Genomic DNA, 23,171 nt, shown 5'->3' with positions numbered 1-23,171 from the left:
TCTCAAAACCTATGACTGGCCATTCCCCCACTGTCTTTCACTCGGATTCTCTAATCTCACGTAACAATCATAATTATCACATATTGGCTATTGTTTGTCTAGAAACACTCAATTATAGGGGTGGTCTAGTTTTAGTAACCAACAGGTGTGAGATGAAACAGGCAAGGAGAAGAAGTGATGCTTTCAGAATAAAGGAATGCCCAAACATAAAAGTAAAATTAAATATTTTAAGTACTTCTAAGAATTATTTTTAAATGGAGTTAATGGCACTTATGCTGCAAGCAATAAAAACATTTTAAGCTTACTATACAACGGTTGGGTGAGGGATTAATTTTCCTTTTTTTTGGAAATAGCAAGATTGGATCTCATAACTATGTCTACCCTAAGACACCCAAAGGGACAAAAAGCCCTGAGATGGAAAGATGCCATGGTCCTCCTTGGTATGTCTCAGAAAAGCAGGATGCCTTATTTTTATAAAAATTTAGGGTCAGCTAGACAAAACAGCAAGCCACTGGCATCATGCAAGGCAATAGTTTTGGTATTTTTTCTCCCTCTGATCAAAACAAGTGATAACTGAAGTTCCACTAGAAAAGTGAACATGGACATTTCAAAGCCAGTTTATTTTCACCATTGCACCCACTGAGGAAAATGCGTGGTTGGCCTTTAACCATGCAGCGGTTGATGTCGAGTTTTCACCAATGCTTGCAAGTTCATTTAGACTACCTACCCCTGTGAGAAAGACCAAACTCAGTAGGCTTCTGTCATTGGTTAAGGTAATATCCACAGTGTGATGTGTTTGTGAGTATTTTTTTCTTTTGCAATGAGAAAAGCAATTGCACCTTTTAATACATGTGCTCTGATCTGCTTCCAACAAATTCCAGGTGCTCTCGGGTCCCACAGACATTCATTTGGAGCTTAGAAAGACTAGGTATTTAATATTATGCACTGAATGGTTTGTATCAAAATTCAAGCTCAGAGCACATGCTGAAATGTCAACTCTACACCCTCGTTATAGTTAAACCCCCAATCAGGTCCCCTTCTGCATGTGTGCAAGACTCCATTTAAAAGACACACCTGTTCCTTTTGGGAGGCTGGTCTAAGGAATAGCTGCCCTTGTCTATGTGTCACGCCAGGGCGGTGCTGCACAGTGTCACAGCACCGCTACGAAAACACCCTTAACATGCACAGCCGTGACCTGCTGCGTGTGCAGATGCTCCCCTGTGTCCTGCGGTTGCTATCTGACATGAAGTTGTTGTTCTTTGATTCCTTTTGGCAGAGCAAGCTTTCAGTTGTTTATGGCACAGTGAAATATATTCTCCAATGCTATGTAATTTTGGACTGACAAGAAGTCTGTTTAAGGCACGTGTCTCAGTGTGAATATAAAAAAAAAAAAAACAACTAAAAAAAAAACAACGCTCAGTCCAAGTCCAATGTCCTTCACATTTAGTTTCTGTCTTCAAGTAGTGAGTTGTTCTCCAGCTCCCCGTCTTTGGTGTCCGTGGGTACCATTCCATTCTCCAGCTCCGCGTGCTGCTGAATGCAGTCCGCCAGCATGGCCGTGCTGGAGTTGTCCGATTTACACATCTTTTCTGTCTCCTCCTCTTTCTTCTCTTCATCCAGAGAGTAATTCCGGAAGGTCTTGTAGATTTTCTGAACGTCCTCGGGCAAGGCCTTTTTGAGGTCCTTGTTTTTCCTCTTGGTGAGCCTGGAGGTGGACCCAAACTTGTTGATGATGTTGTCCTCCGAGGCGCCCTGCCCGTGTTTGTTCAGCTGCTCCGACCCCTTAAGGCGCAGATTGTTGGGCCGGTTGTTGATGCTCTCCTGGGACGAGGCCTTGAAGCGGCCCGCGTCCAGCGCGGCGAAGACGGAGCGCTTCTCGGGGGAGAGCATGTCCAGTGAGTGGGCCCTCTGGTCCAGGCCCAGCCGCCGGCGCTCCATGCTGCGGATGGTGGCCGCCCGCTGCAGCTTGTCGTGGATCTCCACACTCAGCCGCCGCCGCGTTTCCCGGAACTCGGCCGTCACGTTGGCCTTCCACTCGGCTGCGTGGGCCTTGATCTCACCGACCTGGCCAAGAGACAGAAGAGCAAGAACACGCTGAGAAATGCCTCCCTCCCTCAGGACTCCCAGCACCACGGCCCTTGTGGTCCCCATGGGGAAGGTGGCTCCAGGAAAGCCAGGAGGTGGTGAAGCTTGTGCCCAGGGAGGGGTGTCAAATGCTCCTTCTGTCCTAGTACTTCTAACTCCCTGAACACCCATCTCCAGTTGGCCAGAGACTCGTGTGGCTCAAGGAGGCACACACGGCGGCAACCCAAAGGAAGCCTGGGATTTGGAGATGGGGACTGAATGACAGGGAGGCAGTGTTCTGGGGGAGAGGCCAAAACTTGGGGTTGGACAGGCTTGGCTTCCGGTTGTGCTCCCACTCTTGTTAACTGAATGGCCTCACTGCCCCGACATAAAGTGAGATAATCCCATCCAGGTCACAGAGTTTCTGGCTTTATTTCGTGAGATGAGGAAATGCACCTAGCTCAGCTCTGGGCACGGAGCAGACGCTCAGCAGGCCCCGGGCCCTCCCTGTCCTTCTGACGGCTCCATCTGGGAAGGGTGACCAACCTGTCCCAGTTTGCCTGGCACAGCCCCGGTTCCAAAACAGAAAGTCCCTCGTCCTAGGAATCCCCTCATCCCTGGGCAACGTGGGATGGGTGGTCACCCTCCACCCCGTATCTGGACCATGCTATGGCCATGTGCTATGAGGCCTGCCCTGGTTTAAGAAGACCCTCCAGGGCACCTGGGAACCAAATTTCTCTGGTCAGGGTGCAGGACGAGGGCATGTGCTGCCAAAGCCCACAGAGCACACTTCCTTAGAGTGACGGTTCACCTGAGGACCAGCATCAGATGTCTTGGCTCTTAATGAAGAAGGCAGGCAGTGTGCGTCCCGCGCTTCCCTATGCAGAGGAGTAACTCAAATTTTTGCACTCAGGAAAGTCACTACTTATGTTGTTCCTTTCCCTCTTGCTATAACTGATTGTCAGCAGGTCAGGGGGCTATTTGGGGAATCAGACTGGAAATTGTGTTGACAGTGCTTATGGAAGCAGGAAAAGTAACACTTGGGCCCCTCAAAATGATATGGGAAATTTCTCCACTTGGCGACTTTCTCCTGGGGCCTTTTATATAGAATGAAGTGCACAGAGGCTGTCCCTCTCCTTATTTCTTTGGGTTTTCTTATCTCTCTCCCTTTCTTTAGCTCTTTCTTTCTCCTTCCCTTGCCTTCCTGCTTTCTTTTCCTCTCTTCCTAGAAGAACTACATGAACATTTTTTTCAATCACAAAATCTATCTTTCCTTCTTACGTCTTCCTTTTCTTGCCTTCATGCAGATTTTTGTGTAAATTTACATGCATAGCCCTGGCCTGTCTCTACGGATCTGACGACCAGGAGGGGATGTGGGTGAAAGGGACCCCGATGGCTGGCCACCGTTTGATGATGTCAGTCTCATACTGAATCAGGAAGGGTGCACGTGCTCAACTCCATTTCCCCACAGACCTGAGACCTGATTAAGGGGCAATTGCACACCCTCCTCGGCCACAGTCTACCTCTGCTATTATATTTCTAGTCATTTTTTAAAATCAGGTGTTGTTTACTAGTCTTTCCAGGATTTGTGGGCTGGTAAACAAATTACCACATTTTCTCATCTGCCAGAAAGGGATCCAGAAATAACTGCTCTTCCATTCAACCTGGCTTTGAGGTGATGATTCAAATGAGGAAGCCTCAGGAGCCACCTCCCACAGTAGAGTGAGAAACTCTGTAGCCCATAGAACAAAGAAAGGCAATTCTTGACACAAGCTCATCTGATCTCAGGAACATTCATAGAGTTGGGAAGGGGTCCTACCTCTTCTTTTGTCTTTTTGGATAGAACCCGTAGCCAATCTCCGATCATACTGAGGACTGCTGCAAAGTAGGCAAGGCCAACAAGGATCCAAAACCACACTAGGGGCTTATACCACTCCCGGTAATTGATGCCAGCGTTTCCCCCTGAAAACAACCAAACGTTACTTTAACCGTGATCTAGCATACGGTCTTTGCAGAGCAAACACATGCCAGTCCGTGTAATGAAGATGTCACTCCATCATCATCTGACACTTGGCTGTTAGGCCTGCTGTACCCAAGCAGGACAGGGGTTAAAGGGCAGGGAAAGATGCGTCCCTTCCCCAAAGTGTGGGGAGCCCAAGGTGTGGCTTTATTTCCTTAATACCAGGAAGAAAAAATGTCAGCAGCCAACTTGACCCACCTGTGCTCAGCCTGAGCATTGACAATGGAAGACTTTGAGCTACAGGACAACAGATCAGGGCCGGCTGTCATTGTTTCTTTCCTTAAACTTCCCTAAAATTATTTTAATAAAAATCGATTATCATTAAATCATCCCATATGGTTTCGAATTCTTGGAACCATTTCCATCTTAAGTACACGTGCATTTGCCAAGAGACAAGCGGACATGGAGAAGGAAAATGAGGCCTAATGGCATTACGGAGACTTTGATCCATGTAACAGTGATTTAACGCTGAGGGATGGTGTTTACATCCTGCTAATCCAAAGGGTCAGTGAGGCCAAGTAATTAAATCACCATAAGCCAGAACTGAAAAGGACCTTTAAGGCCAGCTAGTCCAATCCTTTAATTTAATAAATAAAGATTACAGTAAAAAAAATCCATCAAACCAAATTGGCCTGTTGCCTTACTGCATTGACTGGCTATTCCATTGAAAAGACCAGTCATTTATTCCGAATAATTAACCACTTATTCTAGCCTTGCTACAGGCACTGCTGAAGGCGGCCATGCAGGATAGGTTCCCAGCCCAGCCCAATCTCCTGAAGCAGCAGTGAGGAAGACTCGTGAAACAATGGACATCGGTCCTGTCCTCACTCTGAGAGACCTTGTTGCCTAATGAAGCAGGCGGTAGCTGTTTCTAAGACGGTCAACATTAGTGATGATTGGTAATTGCGGTATTAGGTGATGAGTGATTACTAGACTTCCCCACTGGGTCATGGTTGTAACTACATCTAGCAACATGGAGTCCATACTGAGCTCTTATAGCATCAGTGATACTTTGCAGTTGCAGCTGGGAAAAAACTGTGGCCTCTGGGTCTTGTCAACATGCCCAAATCCAGCAGCCCACAAGGTCTTGATGGCTGCTGCCACTTCACGTTAGAATTCCAACTCCTCAAGCCCCCTTTGGTTTGGTTTAGCTGCCTCTGGTTTTTGTTTGTTTGTTTGTTTTGGTTTGTTTTTTTTTCCTTTAGGCAACTCTCCCCTGCAGCTTTCTCTAGGATGTATTAATAATTCGAGTTCCTGCAACATTAAGTGGTTTCTGAGGTTCATTTCGTTTCCGTGCTATGCCAGAGAAATCTGTATGTAGCTTTCTCCTCTGGGCTATCTAGGGGTAAATATTTACCTTTGCAAGTCACTATCACCCAACAAAGATTGTCACTAGGGTGCGCCAGTGAACAAGGCAGTCCACACCCTTTACCCGCTGCCTGTCTGGATTTGGAGCTGTTTTTCTTTGTCATGAATGTGAAATGCTGTTATGTTGGGCTGTCCCAAACTGAGTCAACTACCAAATAAACCAGCAATCAATCCTCCGTGACTGACGTTCCGATTATATTTCTTGTAGAGTTGATACCATGTCAAATCACAGCAACCATGGATTCTTGTCAATGTATCTTTTTTTAATGATTGGGCAAGCTTGCCTATGGCTCCTTAGAGTTTACCAAGAAGACAAGCTTCCAGTCTTTTAAGGCGTGCATTCTCCAGAATGGTCTGTGTGAGCTCTGGAAACTGGAGCTTTAGAACAGCCTGGTCTATCTGCAGTCAGCACTGTGAATTGTAAGAGACCCTGGTCTGTGGAAGCCTCGGGACAAAGGACAGGCGGCTCTGTAATCACCGGCAAGGACAGTACAACTGTAGGTGCTTGGGATTGTGCAGGTTGCGTCCTTACTGGGTAAGTAAAGATAAGGTAAAGTGCTGGTTTGTACTAAGTGCTTAGTCCCTGGTGGATAATAACAATAAATAATTAAAAGCATAAATAATTTTTTAAAAATCTCATACTCCCAGGGCTCTGCTATTTGTGCCCCAGATTAACAGACTGAACTAAGCAATTGGTTACACAGCAGTGTGTGGCACAAGTGCCTAACAGGTCGATAGTCGTCGGGACAGCCCAATGCCAGCACAGACAGCTCTGAAGCACAACCCACTGCAAATTATGCTCTGGGGTGCTTAGAGGTGTTTACGAAACAGTTCCAAACCCCAGCTGCCGTTACATGTATTTACCTTCGGTCGGAACCTCCACTGAGATTTCCCACAGAGCAGCTGTGAGTGGTGCCAAGGAATTAACCAGAACACACCTGCAACCGTTCCTCTTACTTCGCTCACTTTCTCTGCACGGTTTCTCTTCAGAGTCTGGGGCTACTAATCAGACAGCAATGGCTGAGCCCTGCGCACAGGAAGGACTGCTGGAGTCCCAGGCCCAAGGCTGTCCGTAAACAATTTTTAATCACTTGACTTTGCAGTTCTTAGTCCTTAGTCGATAAAAAGGAAGGAATTAAAAAAACTACTATTTCTACAAAGTGGACTTCAGTCTTCATCTGCCCCACCGGAATAGCTACAAAACCACTTTGTCAGTTGTCTGTATTATAAAATTAAAACAGAGGCAGCCATGCTCCCATTGATTAGCCTTCAACATCACTTCTAGAATTTTCTATTCACCTAATTCCCACAGACCAGATACCCATCCTTCTGATGTGTACCAGAATCCCTGGAGAAACCAGGCAGTGCTGGGATCACGCCGAGAACAGTCTGCCTGGGAGCCCAGCCTGTCAGGGCCCAGGCTGCTGCTTAGCCAGGAACTGCCGGAGGAAACGCACACAAACACACAGGCTCCACCGACACATCTGAATTTACCACGAGGTGTATGATCAAAGTGCTCACTTCTTGGAGTAGAAAATGATCACTTGTCTGAACACCTAGAACTATCTCACTAAGACAAGAGAGTGGCCTTCTCCTGCTATTCCTACCTTTCTGCCACACTTTGGGAACATGTATGAAGCCAAATCTTATTTCATCTTCGAGCCCTCTGTCCCCAGATGAAATCGATGGTGGTTTTCTTTCACTTCCTTAAACATAGCTCATTGACATTTATTTTACAATGGGGGCTATTGCTTCTCTGTGGGCTCTTCCAGACTCCATTAGATTAGATTCCCTCCGGGCAGTGCTCAGTTCCCAAAGTCCTGAGTCATGTGTCTGGGCATGCCCAGGGCGACTTTTGCAGGGACAACAGTTCTCACCTAGGGGTCAGGAAGCTTAACCCGCAGGTCACTGCAGACCAAGTTGTGTACTAATCTCGCCTGAGTTTCATATTTGCCACCTGCTAATACACAGCCTTTATCATCTGACTCAAGGAGTCTTAATACACAATTCAGAAGATCAAGATGCAACGAGAAATTCACTTTGCTCTTGCATAATTCACGTGCTGATAAGGGAAATCGCATCCCGAGAAGGAAGGGGAAGCCTTTCCTTTCATGACAGAAAAAACCCGGGTGTTTACATCACACAGGACGAGGGGTGTGAAGTGAGCCCGTGCTCAGCAGCCATGACACCGAGTCATTTTGATCGGCTTCTCCCACGGCATCCTTTACCGGGACTTTAGAAGCACAGCCAACAGACTGTCTTCCCCTGCAGGGCCCCGGTGACTGGGATGCCCAGGGTGCTTACCTGCCACAAAATCACCAAAGCCCACCGTGGTCAGAGTGACCACCACAAAGTAAATGGACTCCAAGGCCGTCCATCCCTCGATGTATTTAAAAATGACGGCAGGGATCGTCACAAACACGATGCAGCCGGCCAAGATGAACAGGATGGTTGAGATGACCCGGATCTTGGTCTGACTCACTTGCTTTTTCTAGGAAGAGCAGAGGAGAAAGACAAGTGATACAGCTTTGATATCTGTCCCCTCCAAATCTCACTTTGAAATTCGGTCCCAATGTTGGAGGTGGGGCCTGGTGGGAGGTGTCTGGGTCATTAACGGCTTGATGCCATCCCCCAGGTCAGGAGCGAGTTCTCACTTATTAGGTCCCCAAGAACCGATTGTTAAAAACAGCCCGGCACCCCCTCCCCTCTCTCGCTTCTTTCTTGCCATGTGATCTGCACACACCAGCCCCCCTTCCCCTTCCGCCACAGTGGAAGCTTCCTGAAGCCCTCACCGGAAGCAGATGCTGGCACCACGCTTCTTGTACAGTCTGCAGAACCGTGAGCCAATAAACCTCTTTTCTTTATAAATTACCCAGCCTTGGGTTTTCTGTTATAGCAACACAAATGCACTAAGACAGCAAGTCAGAGGCATCGTCCTGGATTCGGAATACGGATGCGTGAGAAAAGGCATTATCTCAGTGACTTTTAACCTTTCTTAGATCACAGGCTACCTTGTGAAAAGCTGACGAAAGCTGTGGACTCTCTCCCAGAAAAAGGCACATACAGAAGTTGTCACGTGGTCTACAAGGTTCTCAGGCCCCTGAAGCCTGACATGGACACAAGCTGGTCAAGAATCCCTGCTTAGCTCATGCCTTCAGTGTTTCTTGCATGATACCAAGACTGCAGCCCAAAAAGCAATTCTAATTTCCTCACTGGTGCAAACGTAATTATATCCCAAGAAGGGCTTGCTGCCATTTTTCACGTGGTGTTACTGACCCTCCACTAGAGAGCCATGGGTTTGGAGCTCTTTCCCCAATGGCAGTGCTGGATTTGCACATAGTTCCCCTTGTGTCAAAGAGAATATTCTGGAAAACATAACCTGAGTCAAGATGTTTGGATGAAGAGAAAAACACAGCCACTCCCACCCTCATTTGTAACAGACCCTGGCTAAGAATAATATCTGTGTGTTTCTTCCCCTCCTTCCCTCTGCTGAGGATTTACATTTATAACATACTTTTGTTTCGAAGCACAGGTGTTTGAGCTGGCGCTGTGGCTGTCATGTTTGCTGACTGTTTTACCCGCAAGAGACAGGACAGGAGTCAGTATGACAGGGTCACTGCCTGAATGGGTAGCAGGAGCTTCATCTCATGCCAGCCTCTGCAGGAGTCAGTCGTTAGGTAGTAAAAGTGCATTTAGAATGGGAATTACACTAATATCGGGGCAAAGGAATCATGCCAATGGGGTCCAGGGGTGGACGGACAGCATCGCCGGTCTTCCCCTTTAATGACTAACGACAACACTGGTGTTGCCTCTAAGCTGAATAACCAACCCTTCAGGTCTTCTCGAAACTCCCAGAATTGGAGCTGGAGACTGTCATCAGGGAACCCCAGAACCCTAAACTAGCATAAATATGTTAACTATGTGCTTAACTCCAGAGTGCATGGCATTTCCACATTGCCTAAGTTGATTTGCTACAAAAGAACACTGCATTTGGGGCAATTGATAGACGAAACCCTTACCACGCGATAGGCTCCAACTCCTTGCCTTCTGGGGAGCGGGAAGGCAGGGACTCTCAGAGCGCAGAGAGACCTTTACATCCATGCGCCTCATTTTACAGATGCGAAACAGAAGCCAAGAGGAGTTGAGGGACTTGCATAAAATGATGCTGCTAAGTAGGGGCAGAGCCAGGGTTCGAATTCTGATGTAATTAACCCTCAGTGCGCAGCTTAATGACGGAAACAGCTTTTTAAGTTATTCGACAATTCACCAGCTCAAATAAAGTGGGGCCAAAGTTGTCCTCCCCTAACAAAAGAAATCAGACTAACTTTCACTGAAGAGAGGCCGTCCTCTGTCCCTTCTGGGAAGGAAGACTGAGAATAAAAAATAGTCACTGGCTGATCTGCCCAGGAAAAGCTAAAGAAATGCAATCCTTCCATATAAAAAGGAGTCACTTCTCTAACTCCTATGAGGGTACTCAGTATATAAGGTGGGAACAGGGAGAAATCATTTGGTCTATGTTCTCAGTCCCCTCCCCATCTCCTCAGAAAAGCTGTCTGAAAAATATTACAATTTACTGATGTCGTTGAAATTGCATACGAAAATACCAATATTTTCCACACAGGAAAGTATCGTGACAAGATAAATTACCTGAGAACCACAGGGAATGTTCTATCCATTTCATGAATTTCCATGCTGTATTTTGCAGGACTTTGTGGGGGCAGTTGAGCCCCTTTGAGAATCCAGGAACTTATCTATTAGCCCAGTTTTGTTTGTAGACTTGTATGAAAAGTCCAAAGGCCACAAGGAGATTTCACGATAGATCATTAAGTCGATCTAATTGCTGCCAGTGGGAGCATCCTTTCTCCCCCCTGTAAATCAACCTCCTCAAAGCATAATGAAATTAAAGTGAATTAAATGTTTGTGAGATGCTTGTCAAGTCATAAATTGGGATGCGAACATAACTGCAATCTAAATAGGTTGAGGTTGGCAAAGGAGGGCTGCAAGTACGTGGGAAGCCGGAGACATCCCTGGGCTTGAGGAGGCAGGCAGAAGGGAAGGTGTGGAAGGGCAGGAGTGGATTAGTTTGGCGGCAGAGGAGGAGGTGTACAACAAAGGCTGGTGGCATCTTGATTGCATCATCCACCGGAGAGCTTATCAGCGAGGTAAATATTTCACCACTTCCCATTGCCCAAACCAACCAGTGTGTTCCTGGGCTGCTTCTCCCAGACATCTGAGGGTGATGCTCAGAGACTGGAGCATTTAATTATCGGGGTATTTTGGGGACTTAAGAAACAAGTGTCTTGCATGTGTATGTGTGTGTGCGTAGGTGTATAAAATATGTGTATACCAATACTTGACTATAAAAAGAAGAGGTGTGGGTGTAAGATTTTAGCAATATCTGTTATTCCCAATACCCATGCTTTTGCTGCCCTCTAGGCATTTAAAAAAAAAAAGTTGCCTTAATTAAACATTTTAAACTGTAGTTTTCACGACGGAACCACAAACCATCACACGCGCTGCCATGTGGGTGATCTTCATGTTTCTTGTCCCTGTTAGCCCTGCAACTGTCGCTACAACTGTAAAATAGTAGTAGCGTTTAAGAACACAGTCTGGGGACAGGCTGCCTGAGACACACCTTATCACGGCTACCAAATAGCTGAGTGACCTCGGGCAAGTTTCTCAACCTCTCTGTGCATTAGTTTTTTTCCTCTATAAAATAGCAATAAGAAACTCCACCTCATAGGATTGTCTGGAAGATTAAGTAAGTGTGGAAAAGCTTAGTACAGTGCCTGGTAAGCGTTCAACGATTGTTAACAGGCACTTTTAATGCAAAAATTTAAATCTTTCCTTAGATCAAGACAGTCCCAGATTTAACACTTCCCTTTGCTGTTGAGAAAGTTTCCTCATATCTGGCTTAAGATAATCTTTGTTGAGCTTCCAGAGGTCGCTGCTCGTTGTCCCTCCCTGGAAACATTATCTCACATAATTGCTTCATTTCCAATGAGGAAAAAAAGTCCTCATTCTCCCTTGGTTCTCCTGTGCCGGCTCCGGAATGAGCTCTCAGACAGCCTCAGCTCGCAATCTCAGAAGCTTTTTCATTTGCCTCCCAGTTAATTTTCCCCTCATTTCTCACCATCCTTCTGAAACTGCCAACAATGGCAGCTAATGTTTGCAATGTCAGAAGCCAGCTGCAGAGGGGCCCTGAGAGGCACGAACCTCACTCTCCCCGCCTCCCCACCCCAGGTCCCGCGCCACTTACACAGTCAAGCCCGTTTCCATGGTGGGGTTGCCAGGCACACTCGCACCGCTTGTTTACCAGCAAGCAGAGCAGCTGGCAGAAAGCCCTGTGAGAGGCCAGCGCTAACCTAGCTAATGTGTCCTTAGGCTAACAAAATTATCTGCGAAGAGAGGGCTTGCTATGATATTTGGGCAGAAGCGATAGGATGGTTGTGTCTTTCTGTCCCAATCTTGTTTTCTCACTTTGCTGACTGGTTAGAATAGATGGTGTGTTCTTCCCTTCTCCTTTTACAAACACTATTATATGAAACTATCTCCCATGTCCCACTGGCACTAACTGTAGGAATTTTTGAAGAACTCACCCCCCATCTCCTGCAGAGTTCATTAGGTTGTCAAAATGATACATGCAATTACTGCCAAAAGAGGGGGAGCCAGGTTTAAGAGCTCTCCACCCAGAGAGGTGCGTGCATACTGACGACTCTGGAAGTGTTTACTTGTTTCATACCTCAGAGGGCTAAAGCTACGTGTCCAGTTCTCATTAAGCATAATTCTCTGGCTGTTTTTGTTTACTGCCACAATGTTATATTAGAGATTCGTACATTTCTATTCATTCCTGGGCTTTTTTAATTGTTTGATTTTTACCCCCTCTAATCACCATTCTTCTTGTCATCTTTATGTGATTTTCTTAGAATGCTGAAATAAACAATCCAGATTGTTTTGTCTAACTGAAAAAAAAAATGTTTCTTTGTTGTGATTTTTAGCCAGGACATGAGGGATTTTATTCACTATAAAGATACTGTAATAAAAGTCCTAAAACAGGAGCTAGGCATACAGAGCTCTAGTTTATGGTTCAGTTTGGTTTCGTTGAAATGCAAACATATCACCATGGTAATGCAATTGAACTGAGGATAATTTCTCAAAATGGAAAAATAATAGGAACTGCCTTACAAAAGGATTGACTTTATTTTCTTATTACGTTTTCCTCAAAGATTTATTTTAAAAGGTCCACCTGTAACTAATAATTTCAACATCACAATGAATAACCTTGTAGTGCCGGCAATTCTATAAACGATGAAGAGAGCTTTTAAACATTGTTTGCCTAGAATCTCCACGGCAGAAACACTCTAATCACACCTGAGTGAGAAGAATGTAGTGGAACATACATGGAGCCCACTGAAAATGCCCTACTCAAAAAATGAATGCACAAATGGATTATATCTATACAAAAAAGTTACATCTGCCAACTGACTCTGAGTCACGTTGCAACATACAACAAGGTTGGCCAATTCAGTGCTATGCTGGTTTCACCATGCAAAGTTATTGAAAAAGATTTCGGTACATGTAATTAAATCGTTTTTATCACAGGACTGCCAACACAGGTGCATCTGGCATAGAAAAAAATTAAACTTCACAAATAATAAAAACTCTTAGCTGTTTCACTCCAGGAAGCTTTAATTAAAATCTTTGAAAGTTTCCTGTTCTAGAAAGTTGGTGGGTGTTAACATGTGAAGATAATAAGCTATTGGAACACAAAATTTTGCATTCAAAACTCAATGAGTTAATTCATTCTGCACATAGTTATTAAGAATCTTTACATATCGGGGACTGTTCTAGTTGCAAGGAACATGGCAGCTGGAAGGAAGGAAGGGAGGGAGGGAGGAAAGAAAGGAAGAAAAACAGAAAGAAAGGAAGGAAGAAAAGAGAAAGAGGAGAGAAAGGAAGAAAGAAGGTTTGGAGGGAGAAAGGGAGAGAGAAAGAAAGAAAAGAAAGTTCCTTCCTCTTGCACACAAAGTCCAGTGGGAACATCTGAGCCTTTGGCTGCAGCCTCTTTGTGGTGCTGTCCATGGTGCCCCATCCTGGTAGCTAGTGAAGATAAAGTTTAGTACCTTATGACATCCCAGTGATCCAAACGATCACCTGGGAAGGAAGAAAGGAAAGAATAATATTCTCGTAGCTCTGGTGTGTGGAACATAAAATTGTGCCAGCCATAATGGCTGATCCTTGTCAGCCAAGCATTCAGAAGCTGTGTCCCAGAGCCCTGAACCACCAGCAAGCAATCACACCACACGCAGGAAACATCCAGACGAAACCTGAGCTGGAGAACGGTCCTTCTCTTCACTTGAGGTGTGAAAAAAAGACCCACGGAAAGGACAGAGGACAGGGATGCTTGCTCGGGAGCCACATCACCCAAATAGTCAACTCCTGGCAAGCCCAGCAGATGCCCTGCCCGGCTGCTCACCTGTCCAGATTTCAGCAGCGTGGTGAACATGCCCTCGGCCCAAAATGCCCTTCCCACCATCCCACACAGAAGCATACAACAGTACTACAGTCACAATGCTACACACAGCTGAAAGGTAAACTCACCCTTCTGCTCCCACTGGCTAACAAAGCTCGAGGTCATAGTTCCTTGGCTAAGTAGTGCACTATAGCTAAGGCACCAGGTCCTCCTAACAGGATAAATGCTCATTTCTCACCCCAGTGCTTCTTTCCTTGTACAGGGAGCTCCACCTGCTGTAACAGACGTGGCTCCCTGGCTCTTACTCTGACCCAGGAACTGTGAACTTGGCCCCTTCTCTCCCCTTCCTTTGGGGAACAAGCTGCCCCCAAGATATGCCCCTTGTGATCTCCTGTCTAATCCTGGGGTTGTGTCAGGAAACCCATCTTCCCACAGATACAAGCCATGTTCTCCAGTGTCGAGGGAACAGAGTGATGTTAAGCTTCAATCTGTCATCTCCTTTGTCTTATTTCCAAGTGGTTCATATCCTAGGTGATAAAGAGGGAATGCTGCTTATTGGGCTCTTTCAAAGACCCCCATCATCTCAACTCCGCTCTCCCCGCAGTCCTCCTGGTATCATGATTTTTATTTTTTCAGAAAGCTCAATGATCGTTTCACTATGAAGGGAAAAAGCTGTCAGTCTGACCGTCTGGTGTGGAGTAAGCTCTCCTCAAGGTGAGGCAAGTTCCCTTCCTTAGATTGTCAATGTTTCCCAGAAAGAAATACATATGAAAGCAGAAAAGTAAGAGTGAGATTACAGTGGATCTCCTGCTGAGGGCGCTCTCCTAAAAGAGAGTGGATTGGGAAAGCTATTCAGGAAGCCTGAGCCCTGGCCGGAGCTGTCTGGAAGGGACAAGAACCTCGTACAGGGGCTGAGGTTAAGGGTGTCACAATGCAGCTGCCCAACAGAAGAGGTAAAGTAAAACACTCGCTTGAACACTTTCCCCTCTCTCGTCCTTCCCAGACATCTCTATCTCTTAGCCATGTGCCTGTTCACTGGAACCAGCACCCAAGAGTACCCAGAAAGTGGGAAAGAGAAGAGAGCTGTTATATGCTGCCCCCGCCCCATACCCACTCCCGTGAGTAGCCCGTGAGGCTACTAGATAGAATGACTATCTGTCCACCCAAGAATCAAGGTAAGTGACAAACAGGCATACATTTTCTGGGTCCTTATTTATCTTGCCTGTTAGAAGATTTAAAGGAAGCCTCCAAGATCAGTCAGATTTAGTCACTACCTATAAAAATGCCCGGGTATTATTGTATAAGTGCTAAACAATACCCCCCCGCATAGTTCCTTGCTTGCTTCCTTCCTTTTTTCCTTCCTTCATTTCTACTTTTCTTTTCTTTCTTTTTTTTTAGGCAAATACTTTTTAATGTAAGCACAGAGGGAAGAATAATGAAATAAGCATTAATAACTATTATAGGGGAAAGATGCGTGAACTAGAAGAGAAAACAGCAACGGGAAGCAAGAAGAACTTAGAAGATCATTAAGAAAGTTTAATTTAAGAGCATAATTGAGAAAAGGGCTTTAGGGTATAGAAAGCAAAGATAGAGCAATAGTTTGCGGGATCTAGAATTTTCCTGGAGGTATAAGAAGCCTCCCCAGCTGGTCTTGGAGCTAACTGTTTCAGAGACAGAAAAAAATGGAGAGAAAAGAGAAAGGGACATGTGTGAACTTTCTAGTTAGACTAAGAACAAAAAAGCTTAAATAAGTAAGAAGGGAACACAAACTTATAGAAAGTCATGCAGAAATAAATCCTAAACTAGAAAGCCCTACATCAAGGGAACTCAACAGAAACACCCAGAACCGAGAAAATGTCTTTAGCAGGATATTTTCCAAGCTATGAATAAAGTTGAACTCTAAGTAACGTTTCTATTCTTTCTTTCAGTCGCCATTTATCATGCACCTGCTCTCTGTCAGGTACTGAGCTAACTTCACTGGTGAGTAGAAGAGAACGGCCCCAGTGTCACAGAGCTGGGAGGGGTGAGACAAACAGTATATAATCACACAAGCAAATACACAATCACGGTGATAAGTCACACGTGCCATGAAGGGAAAAGAACCCGCAGAGTGAAAGAGTTTAACAGGGGACCTAATGACAGGCCTGCCTATCACGGTCCCCCGTATATATTGTCCATGCCTCAAATTTCCCTTTGTAATAAAGGGAGTTGTTACAAATGATCCAAGACAGTGCATTAATGCTGGAGGGAAATAACCCTGCAAGGAGGCCAAGGAGGTTCCAATGAACTTAGACCTCAAATACACTGGCTGTTTTCTGCTCCCAACAAAGTTGCCACTGACAGCCTCATGGAAGAATCATCCAGGGCAGGTACCTTGACACAAAAAGAGACTTGTCCTCTCTGTGTCTCACCCACGTTTTATGCAAATGCCTCCAGGAAGTTCCAGGTTCCAAGTGTGCATGAACTTTAGACAAATAAATGAATACATAATACATTTGTTTATTCATCCATCATTCATCTGTGATTTTTGAAGAGTAGCATTGCTCTTTAATTTGATTAGACTGGATTTGGTTAGAATGACTACAGTGAAGCCTATTTGGATTGCTGAACACACATGATAAAGGTCCCTGTTTTTAATTAATACATTTCTTCCTCCTAAAAGAATTAAGTTATATGCAAACCCTTTAACGGAGCTTAATGTAATTAATAAAGCATCCTTTTACCTTTTGCGAAGTGACTGTTTAGCCATGCAAAGGAAAGCAGGCCTGGGCACCACCAGGCTGTGACCCGAAGGACCCATGTTCCATAAGGTGAAGTAGTAAACGGTGCTCCACCCTTAGGTAGGGCTGGGTCTCCGTTGATAATATTTTCTTCAGAGAAGTGTTTTCTTTAAAACACAGTTTTAGATTACATTGCTCCTGCAGTGTTTAGCAGAGATATACATGCTCTCATTTGAACAGTTCTTCACAGAGGACCAGAAATTGAGACCCTAAAGACAGTAAAAAAGACCCCCAGGCCTCCCGATGTTCATCTCACATTGGAAGAAAGATGAGAACCAACCCTCGTGATGCTCAGCCCGGAATGTACTGTTAATGACCATCAATGATGCTGTCATCGGTCACCTAAGCCACCCCACTATCACGTTGTGATGGAACGGCGCTAACATGACCACAGGGCATGACTATTGCAGAGGATACTGGTCATTCTTACTGTCTGCCAATCATTTGAACACTCTTTTTTAGCTTGGTGAGGGACAGAAAACTTCCTCCCAGTACAGAAGCTGAAAAGTACCAGCTGCTCACTTTCCCAGCCTCTCTCTCTCTGGCACCCCAAAGACTGTTCCTAAGTGAGGGGTGATGGTTCTCAGAGGCATGCTTGCAGAACCACTTTCTCCTCTCCCAGACACTAAGTAAATCAGGGCTAGGGACAGAGATAGAGAGAAGGCAGAACAACCACTTGGCCTGGAGCGAAAGGACGGTAGGAGAGACAAGTTCTTTCTAGGGTCTTCCAGGGGGACTAGCAAAACCTCCAGCCTGCAGGACCAGAGGGCCAAGAGGAAGAGATTAAGAGGCAGAGCTCACCTCTGGTGTGGACACCAAATGATTCACCACCTGTGCACAGCCCCCCTCTCAAGGGTCCTGGTGAGAGACCCCAAAAGAGGGTGAGAGAGTTGAACCCTGAGTGGGAGGGCATGGTCGGTAAACCTTGCCCTTGATCGAAGTGGAATTCATACCACCAGATGGGAGCTTCCACAGGGCGGTGGCAGGGGGAGGGACGGACACTCCGTTGACATTCTATAAAGAAACAGGGACTGTGTGGAAGCCATTCCAGGGCTGGTGGCAGCAACGGTGGCATTATATCCTGCTTGTGGGGCAGTCACAAGGATGGTTCCAGCAGCAGCAGCAGCCAGGACCAGCTGCACTGTCTATACCAGGCAGACAGTAATGGCTTCTTCTAAGACCAGTTCTGTGGTGTGATTTGGGTCTCTGTTCTTAGCGGTCTGGTTTTCCAACCACCTCAGGGATTCAGAAGCTATCCAGTATCCTTTTTAAAAAATTTGTCTTTTCTTTTTAAATTAGCCATAGTCGGTTTCTCTCATTTTGAGCTGAGCTGCCTGCCTGCAACAGCCACTCCTGGAGGCCAGGGTAAACTGGCTTCGGCCACTTGGAGACAGGTCAAGGACACAGCCCCACTGGACCCCCTGATGACAGGCCTGGAATTCTGGGCTCCCAGAGCAGCCAGAACTATAACCAGATGTGATGCAGCCACCATAGGTAGCCTCTCTCTGGCATTGCAAAATCTTAAAAAGTCGTTTTAAAATGTACAGCTGCAGTACAGAAAGGGTTGCATGTATCTATTCCTGGAACTCTAGTGTTAAAGAGGAGAACAGTTTCAGCACCCCCACCTCCAGGAGGGCAGGAGCACCCCCTGCTCTTTGAGAGGCAGAAGGGTCTGCCACCTGCAAAAGAGGCCAGCAACACTGCCAAGAACTGCCAGTGGTTAGCGCAGAGGCCAGCAACCCAGAAGGAACTGACGGGAGTAACAAGCGGACGGCCATGGCATGGTGACCACCCCTGCCAGAGCCACAGGGCAGGGCAACATGGAAAAGGAAGTGGGTGGCATGGGGCATGCTGCTGTGGTGCCAGGGGAGCACCAGATTTGGCCCAAACATAGATGCAAAGAGAAAAGATTCAGAAGTACAATTATCGCCACGTTGGTGGTGCATCTCTTTGGACAAAGGATATTCACCTGACTTTATTTTCCTCTTTGTACTACTCTGCATTTGCCAAAGTCTCTGCAGGGACCCTGTATTCTCTCTGCAATCTTTGTAACAAAAGAAAAGGAAAAAGGGGGAGAGGCGGGAGGCAGCAAGAGGGAGAAGGATAAGGAGAAAAGGGAACGAGAGAGAGCGATGAACATGCTCACGAACGTGGCCAAGATTCCCTCGAGAAATAACAGCTAATGCCCTTGAAAATCATTCACTTTGCCTTCCTTTCTTTTAGAAAAGGAGTGACAACCAATCCCTTGAGGAAAAACTGAGAGGAGAAGGAGGAGTAGGTACTCCCCATGGTAAAGTAAGAGACGGACCATGTCTGAGCCTTCGGCATCCCGGGAACATTTGCCAAAGGTGGTGACGGGGACCGTGAGGACCTGGCCTTGTTCCAGTTCAGCAGTTGCATCCTGCCTGCTGCCAGTGCCACCAAGCTCCCTTCCTGAGCACAATGTTGGGGATCCCTGCTGTCGGCAGCACTTTCTGTCCCCCTCTCTCTTGTCTATAACTGCAGTTAGTTTGCAGTCTGGAGAGACGAGAGTGTCGGAGCCCAACTACAGCACCATTTTACGTTTCTGTGCCTTTTTTTTAGAATTGCTTTGGCCTCAAAGCAAAATGAAGAGAAAGGTACAGGGACATCCCGTATACTCCAGACCCCTACACATGCACGGCCTCCCCCACTGTCAACATCCTGCACCAGAGTGGGGCACTGGTCACAACCAGTGAGCCTGCAGTGACACAAGATCCTCACCCACCGTCTGCAGTTTACAGTAGGGCTCGCTCTTGGTGCTGTACATTCTATGGGTTAGACACACGTCTAATGACATGTGCCCCCCATTAGTGTCATACAAAAGAGTTTCACTGCCCTGAAAACCTTCTGTGCTCCACCTACTCATCCCTCTCTTCCCCGAGTCCCTGGCAACAACTGATCTTTTTACTGTCTCCATAGCTTTGCCTTTTCCAGAATGTCATATAGTTGGAATTGCACAGTGCAGCCTTTGCAGATTGGCTTCTTGCACTTAGCGATACGCATTTCACGCTCCTCCATGTCTTTTCATGGCTTGACGGCTCACTTCTCTTTAGCTTCTGTGCCCTATTAAAGGTGGTTCCATTTGCTGGGATTTTCTTCCTGCCTTTTTAATGCTTGTCAGACTCCTGTTCTTTCCTCAAAACACAATTCCACATTACCCCTTGCAGAGAGTCCTCCCTGCCCTGTGTTCCTTGCCCACTGCTCCCTGCCCCTGGGGCTGCTCCCCTCCCGTCGCCGACTGTCTGTCTGTGTCCCTGTTACACAGTGTGTTCCTTCGCCTCTGTGTCCTGAGTGCCCGGCACAGTGCATTTTCTACCCCTGCCCCCTCTATTTTAGCACCTAGAGAAAATATGAGAGTAATCATTTAAGGTAAACTATTCTATGAAGGAAATAAAACTATTTGTCCAGCAAGAGAGAAACTGTCAGGACGTTGGAATAGGGAATACTAGTAAAAGTACATATTATAGAGACACATAAGCAGATGGATGTACACACACATGTATATAATAAATATTCTTTGAATAGTATTGAATATTAATAGCATAGAACTACATCAGAAGAGGCTTACCTATTTGCACATGGCCATTTACACGAGACTAGAAATTATATATGTGAATTCTTGAAAGTGACGGGGGAACTTCCTGGAGGTTTTTATATAACCCTGTTTAGATCGTGACACCCTAAAAGGTGATTTGTAAATGTGTCAGGGTGTTTGTGGTTGTCACAACACCCGGGGCTGGCACTCCTGGCATGCAGCGGAGGGTGACAAGCCTTCAGACATCCTGCAGTACAAGAGTCAGTGCCACAAAGCAGAGAATTATCGTACGTTTAGTGTGAGCTTTGAACATACTACTGAGAAAAATTCACGTTTAGAATGATCTGAGCCGAGAACCTAATTCCCTTTTACATATAAAGACACAAAAAAAATTTTTTGCACTGCTTTGATATAGACCAAATTTTGTAAGAATATGACTCTAATGTAAATTGATTAGTTGGAACCTTGCTGAGAGTTGTTCTCTATTTTGGAAAACCGCATCACTGGAGGAAAAGTTCCTCGTGGCATCTTAGTCATCGATGCCACACACTTGAACCCACCTGCATTTGGAGCTACCGTATTCTACATGCAGATGCCAAGACGCACTGCTCCGGCAGGTCTCCTAGGGTTTCGTGACCAAGCACCTATTATCGAAACATGTGTTATTTGATTATAAATTACTTTCCTTTTCTTTATCCTTCATATTGTAGCTAGAAAAAAATTTTATTGCATTTTTCAAAATTCCATGCATAGGTAAGTTGCAATATCTATGAACTTCATTTCAATGTGGTAAAGGAACATTAATGAATATTTGCTATAAAAGGGGTATTTGGATATTACAGGGTTAAGAACCACTGGGTAAAAAGAAATAGTAAATATTTAAGAACGTTGACCTGAGAACCCTGTAGAATTACACTTCTAGGTGTAGCCTGATGACATAAGAGTCCCCGTGCATATAAATACCATTTGCAACCAGCACTATTGGGAGCAGCTTCCCTACTGAACCATCTTTTCATCAAAATAATTGTACTTCAAAGACTAAATTCCTTTTCTCACACTGCCATTTATTTGCATACAATACTACTTTTTTTTTTTTCCAGGGCATTTTCTTTCTTTCTCTTTTTTTTAGAAATAGGGGTTTCACTATGTCCCCAAGGCTGGGCTCAAGCCATCCTCCCGCCTCAGCCTCCCCAGTAGCTGGGACTACAGGCATGCACCACCACCCCCAGCTTCAAGGTCATTTTCTGTATCAAACTGTACAAGGTCACATCTAGCAATATTCGTTCATTCATTCATCAGGTACGGACTGAGTCCCAGGCCCCGTGCTAGCACCTGGAGACACAGCGGTGAATGGACAGGTGGGACCTGACCTCACACAGCTCTCAGGCTGAGGGGAACTCCAGTACAGTGAGATGAATGTTATACAAGGTGCTATTGGGGGACGGGGGGTGCTGACCTCATTTAGAAGTCAGCAAAACCTCCCTGAGGAACTGACATTTGCGCTGAGACCAGGAGGCAGGGGGTGAGGGGGTGGGGGGTACATTGTTTGAAGCACCATAAATATCACACACGAAAGTCTGGAGACAAGGATTGTGGTGCATTCAGAGCAAATGCAAGCACAGGCCCTTGAATTTCCCACGGGGAAGCAGCGACGTCTCCCCAGACACGATCACCAAGGCTGTCACTCCAGGAAAGAATTTTAACTGTGCAAAACATTTAAATTTTTGATTAATATAAACTTTTCACAAAATTCAGTTAGTGGGTTCTTTTGCTGTTGTTGTTGTTCCCCTAATAACAGAAAAGAAATTGAATTCAAGACATTTCTAGAACTATCATTAAAACTAAAGGCACGCGATCGCTTTAAAAATGGAAGGGAGATGGGAAGCGGTGTGTGCCCGCTTTCTAGGCAGGGGGCAATCCCTTCAACTCTTCAACTCCTCCAACTGTGGCTCACGGAAGCAGGTGTCACATATTTATATGACCATCTGCACCGGTCCTCTTCCTCCTTGGGGAAAAGATTGACAAGCCTCCAAAGGGAAGGTAAGAGAGAGACACCTAATATAAATACAGAATCAAAGGGCTAAGGACAATTGAGACTTTTTTAAAGAGCAGCAGAGTCAAGAAGCAAACAGCGATGTCAGGAAAAGGATGAAAGCCAGAAAGAAAGTGGTAATAACACTGTGAGAACACCATCTGGCATTTAGATGTCATGCACTTCATTTTAAATGTTGATATTTGCTTTCTTGTTAGCTCCGGTGCCAACTCTGTTACAGTACTTGGTAAAATTCATTTTTAAAAAATCACATAGAGGTTCTCTGTACTCTATCCTTAAAAGCATACATAAATTCCTTTCCTTTTTTTAACTGCATGATATATATTCCTGTTTCTAATTGTGCAACTGATCTGCAACTCAGTTTTAGAAGGGGAAGTGCTCACCACTGATACAAGATGCCCAATGCATTTATTTGTGCCTACTCTGCAGTAAAAGGAGACCTGCGGGGTAGGGGCGTGGATCAGTATACAACCAAATATTAATAATAATTTAACGCTGAGTGTGGTGGTTCACACCTGTGATCTCAGCACTCTGGGAGACTGAGAAGGGAGGATCGCTTGAGGCCAGGGTTGGAGATCAGCCTGGGCAACACGGTGAGACCCAATCTCTACGAAAAGTCCCGGCTGCTCAGGAGGCTGAGGCAGGAGGATCCCTTGAGCCCAGGAGTTAGAGGCTGCAGTGAGTTATGATCGTGCCACTGCACTCCAGCCTGGGTGACAGAGCGAGACCTTGTCTCAATCAATGAATCAATCATAAGTAAATTAAAACGGAAACACCAAAAAATGTTTGTGATAATAAAAGTGTAAGTAGGAAAAAAAAAATAGGGCATAGAACTATATTATTACAACCATGTTTAA

The 23,171-nt window shown here is 45.7% G+C and overlaps 1 protein-coding gene across 2 annotated transcripts in view; it reads right to left on the bottom strand.

The window, feature by feature from the left end:
- Positions 1 to 820: 820 nt before the first annotated feature.
- The window catches only part of KCNK10 (potassium channel, two pore domain subfamily K, member 10), a 141,522-nt gene continuing 119,171 nt past the window's right edge, over positions 821 to 23,171 (bottom strand). For both annotated transcript variants that reach the window (XM_012640407.1, XM_012640406.1), the window contains exons 5-7: positions 7,757 to 7,943; positions 3,884 to 4,026; positions 821 to 2,064 (exon numbers count right to left, since the gene is read on the bottom strand). In XM_012640407.1, the coding sequence (XP_012495861.1) occupies positions 1,444 to 2,064; positions 3,884 to 4,026; positions 7,757 to 7,943 (951 nt within the window). In that variant the 3' untranslated portion in view covers positions 821 to 1,443. The remainder of the gene's footprint in view (positions 2,065 to 3,883; positions 4,027 to 7,756; positions 7,944 to 23,171) is intronic.

The sequence above is a fragment of the Propithecus coquereli genome, unplaced genomic scaffold, assembly GCF_000956105.1.
Source record: "Propithecus coquereli isolate 6110/MARCELLA unplaced genomic scaffold, Pcoq_1.0 Scaffold152, whole genome shotgun sequence".
NCBI lineage: Eukaryota > Metazoa > Chordata > Mammalia > Primates > Indriidae > Propithecus > Propithecus coquereli.
This window is presented reverse-complemented; position numbering and strand designations above follow the sequence as displayed.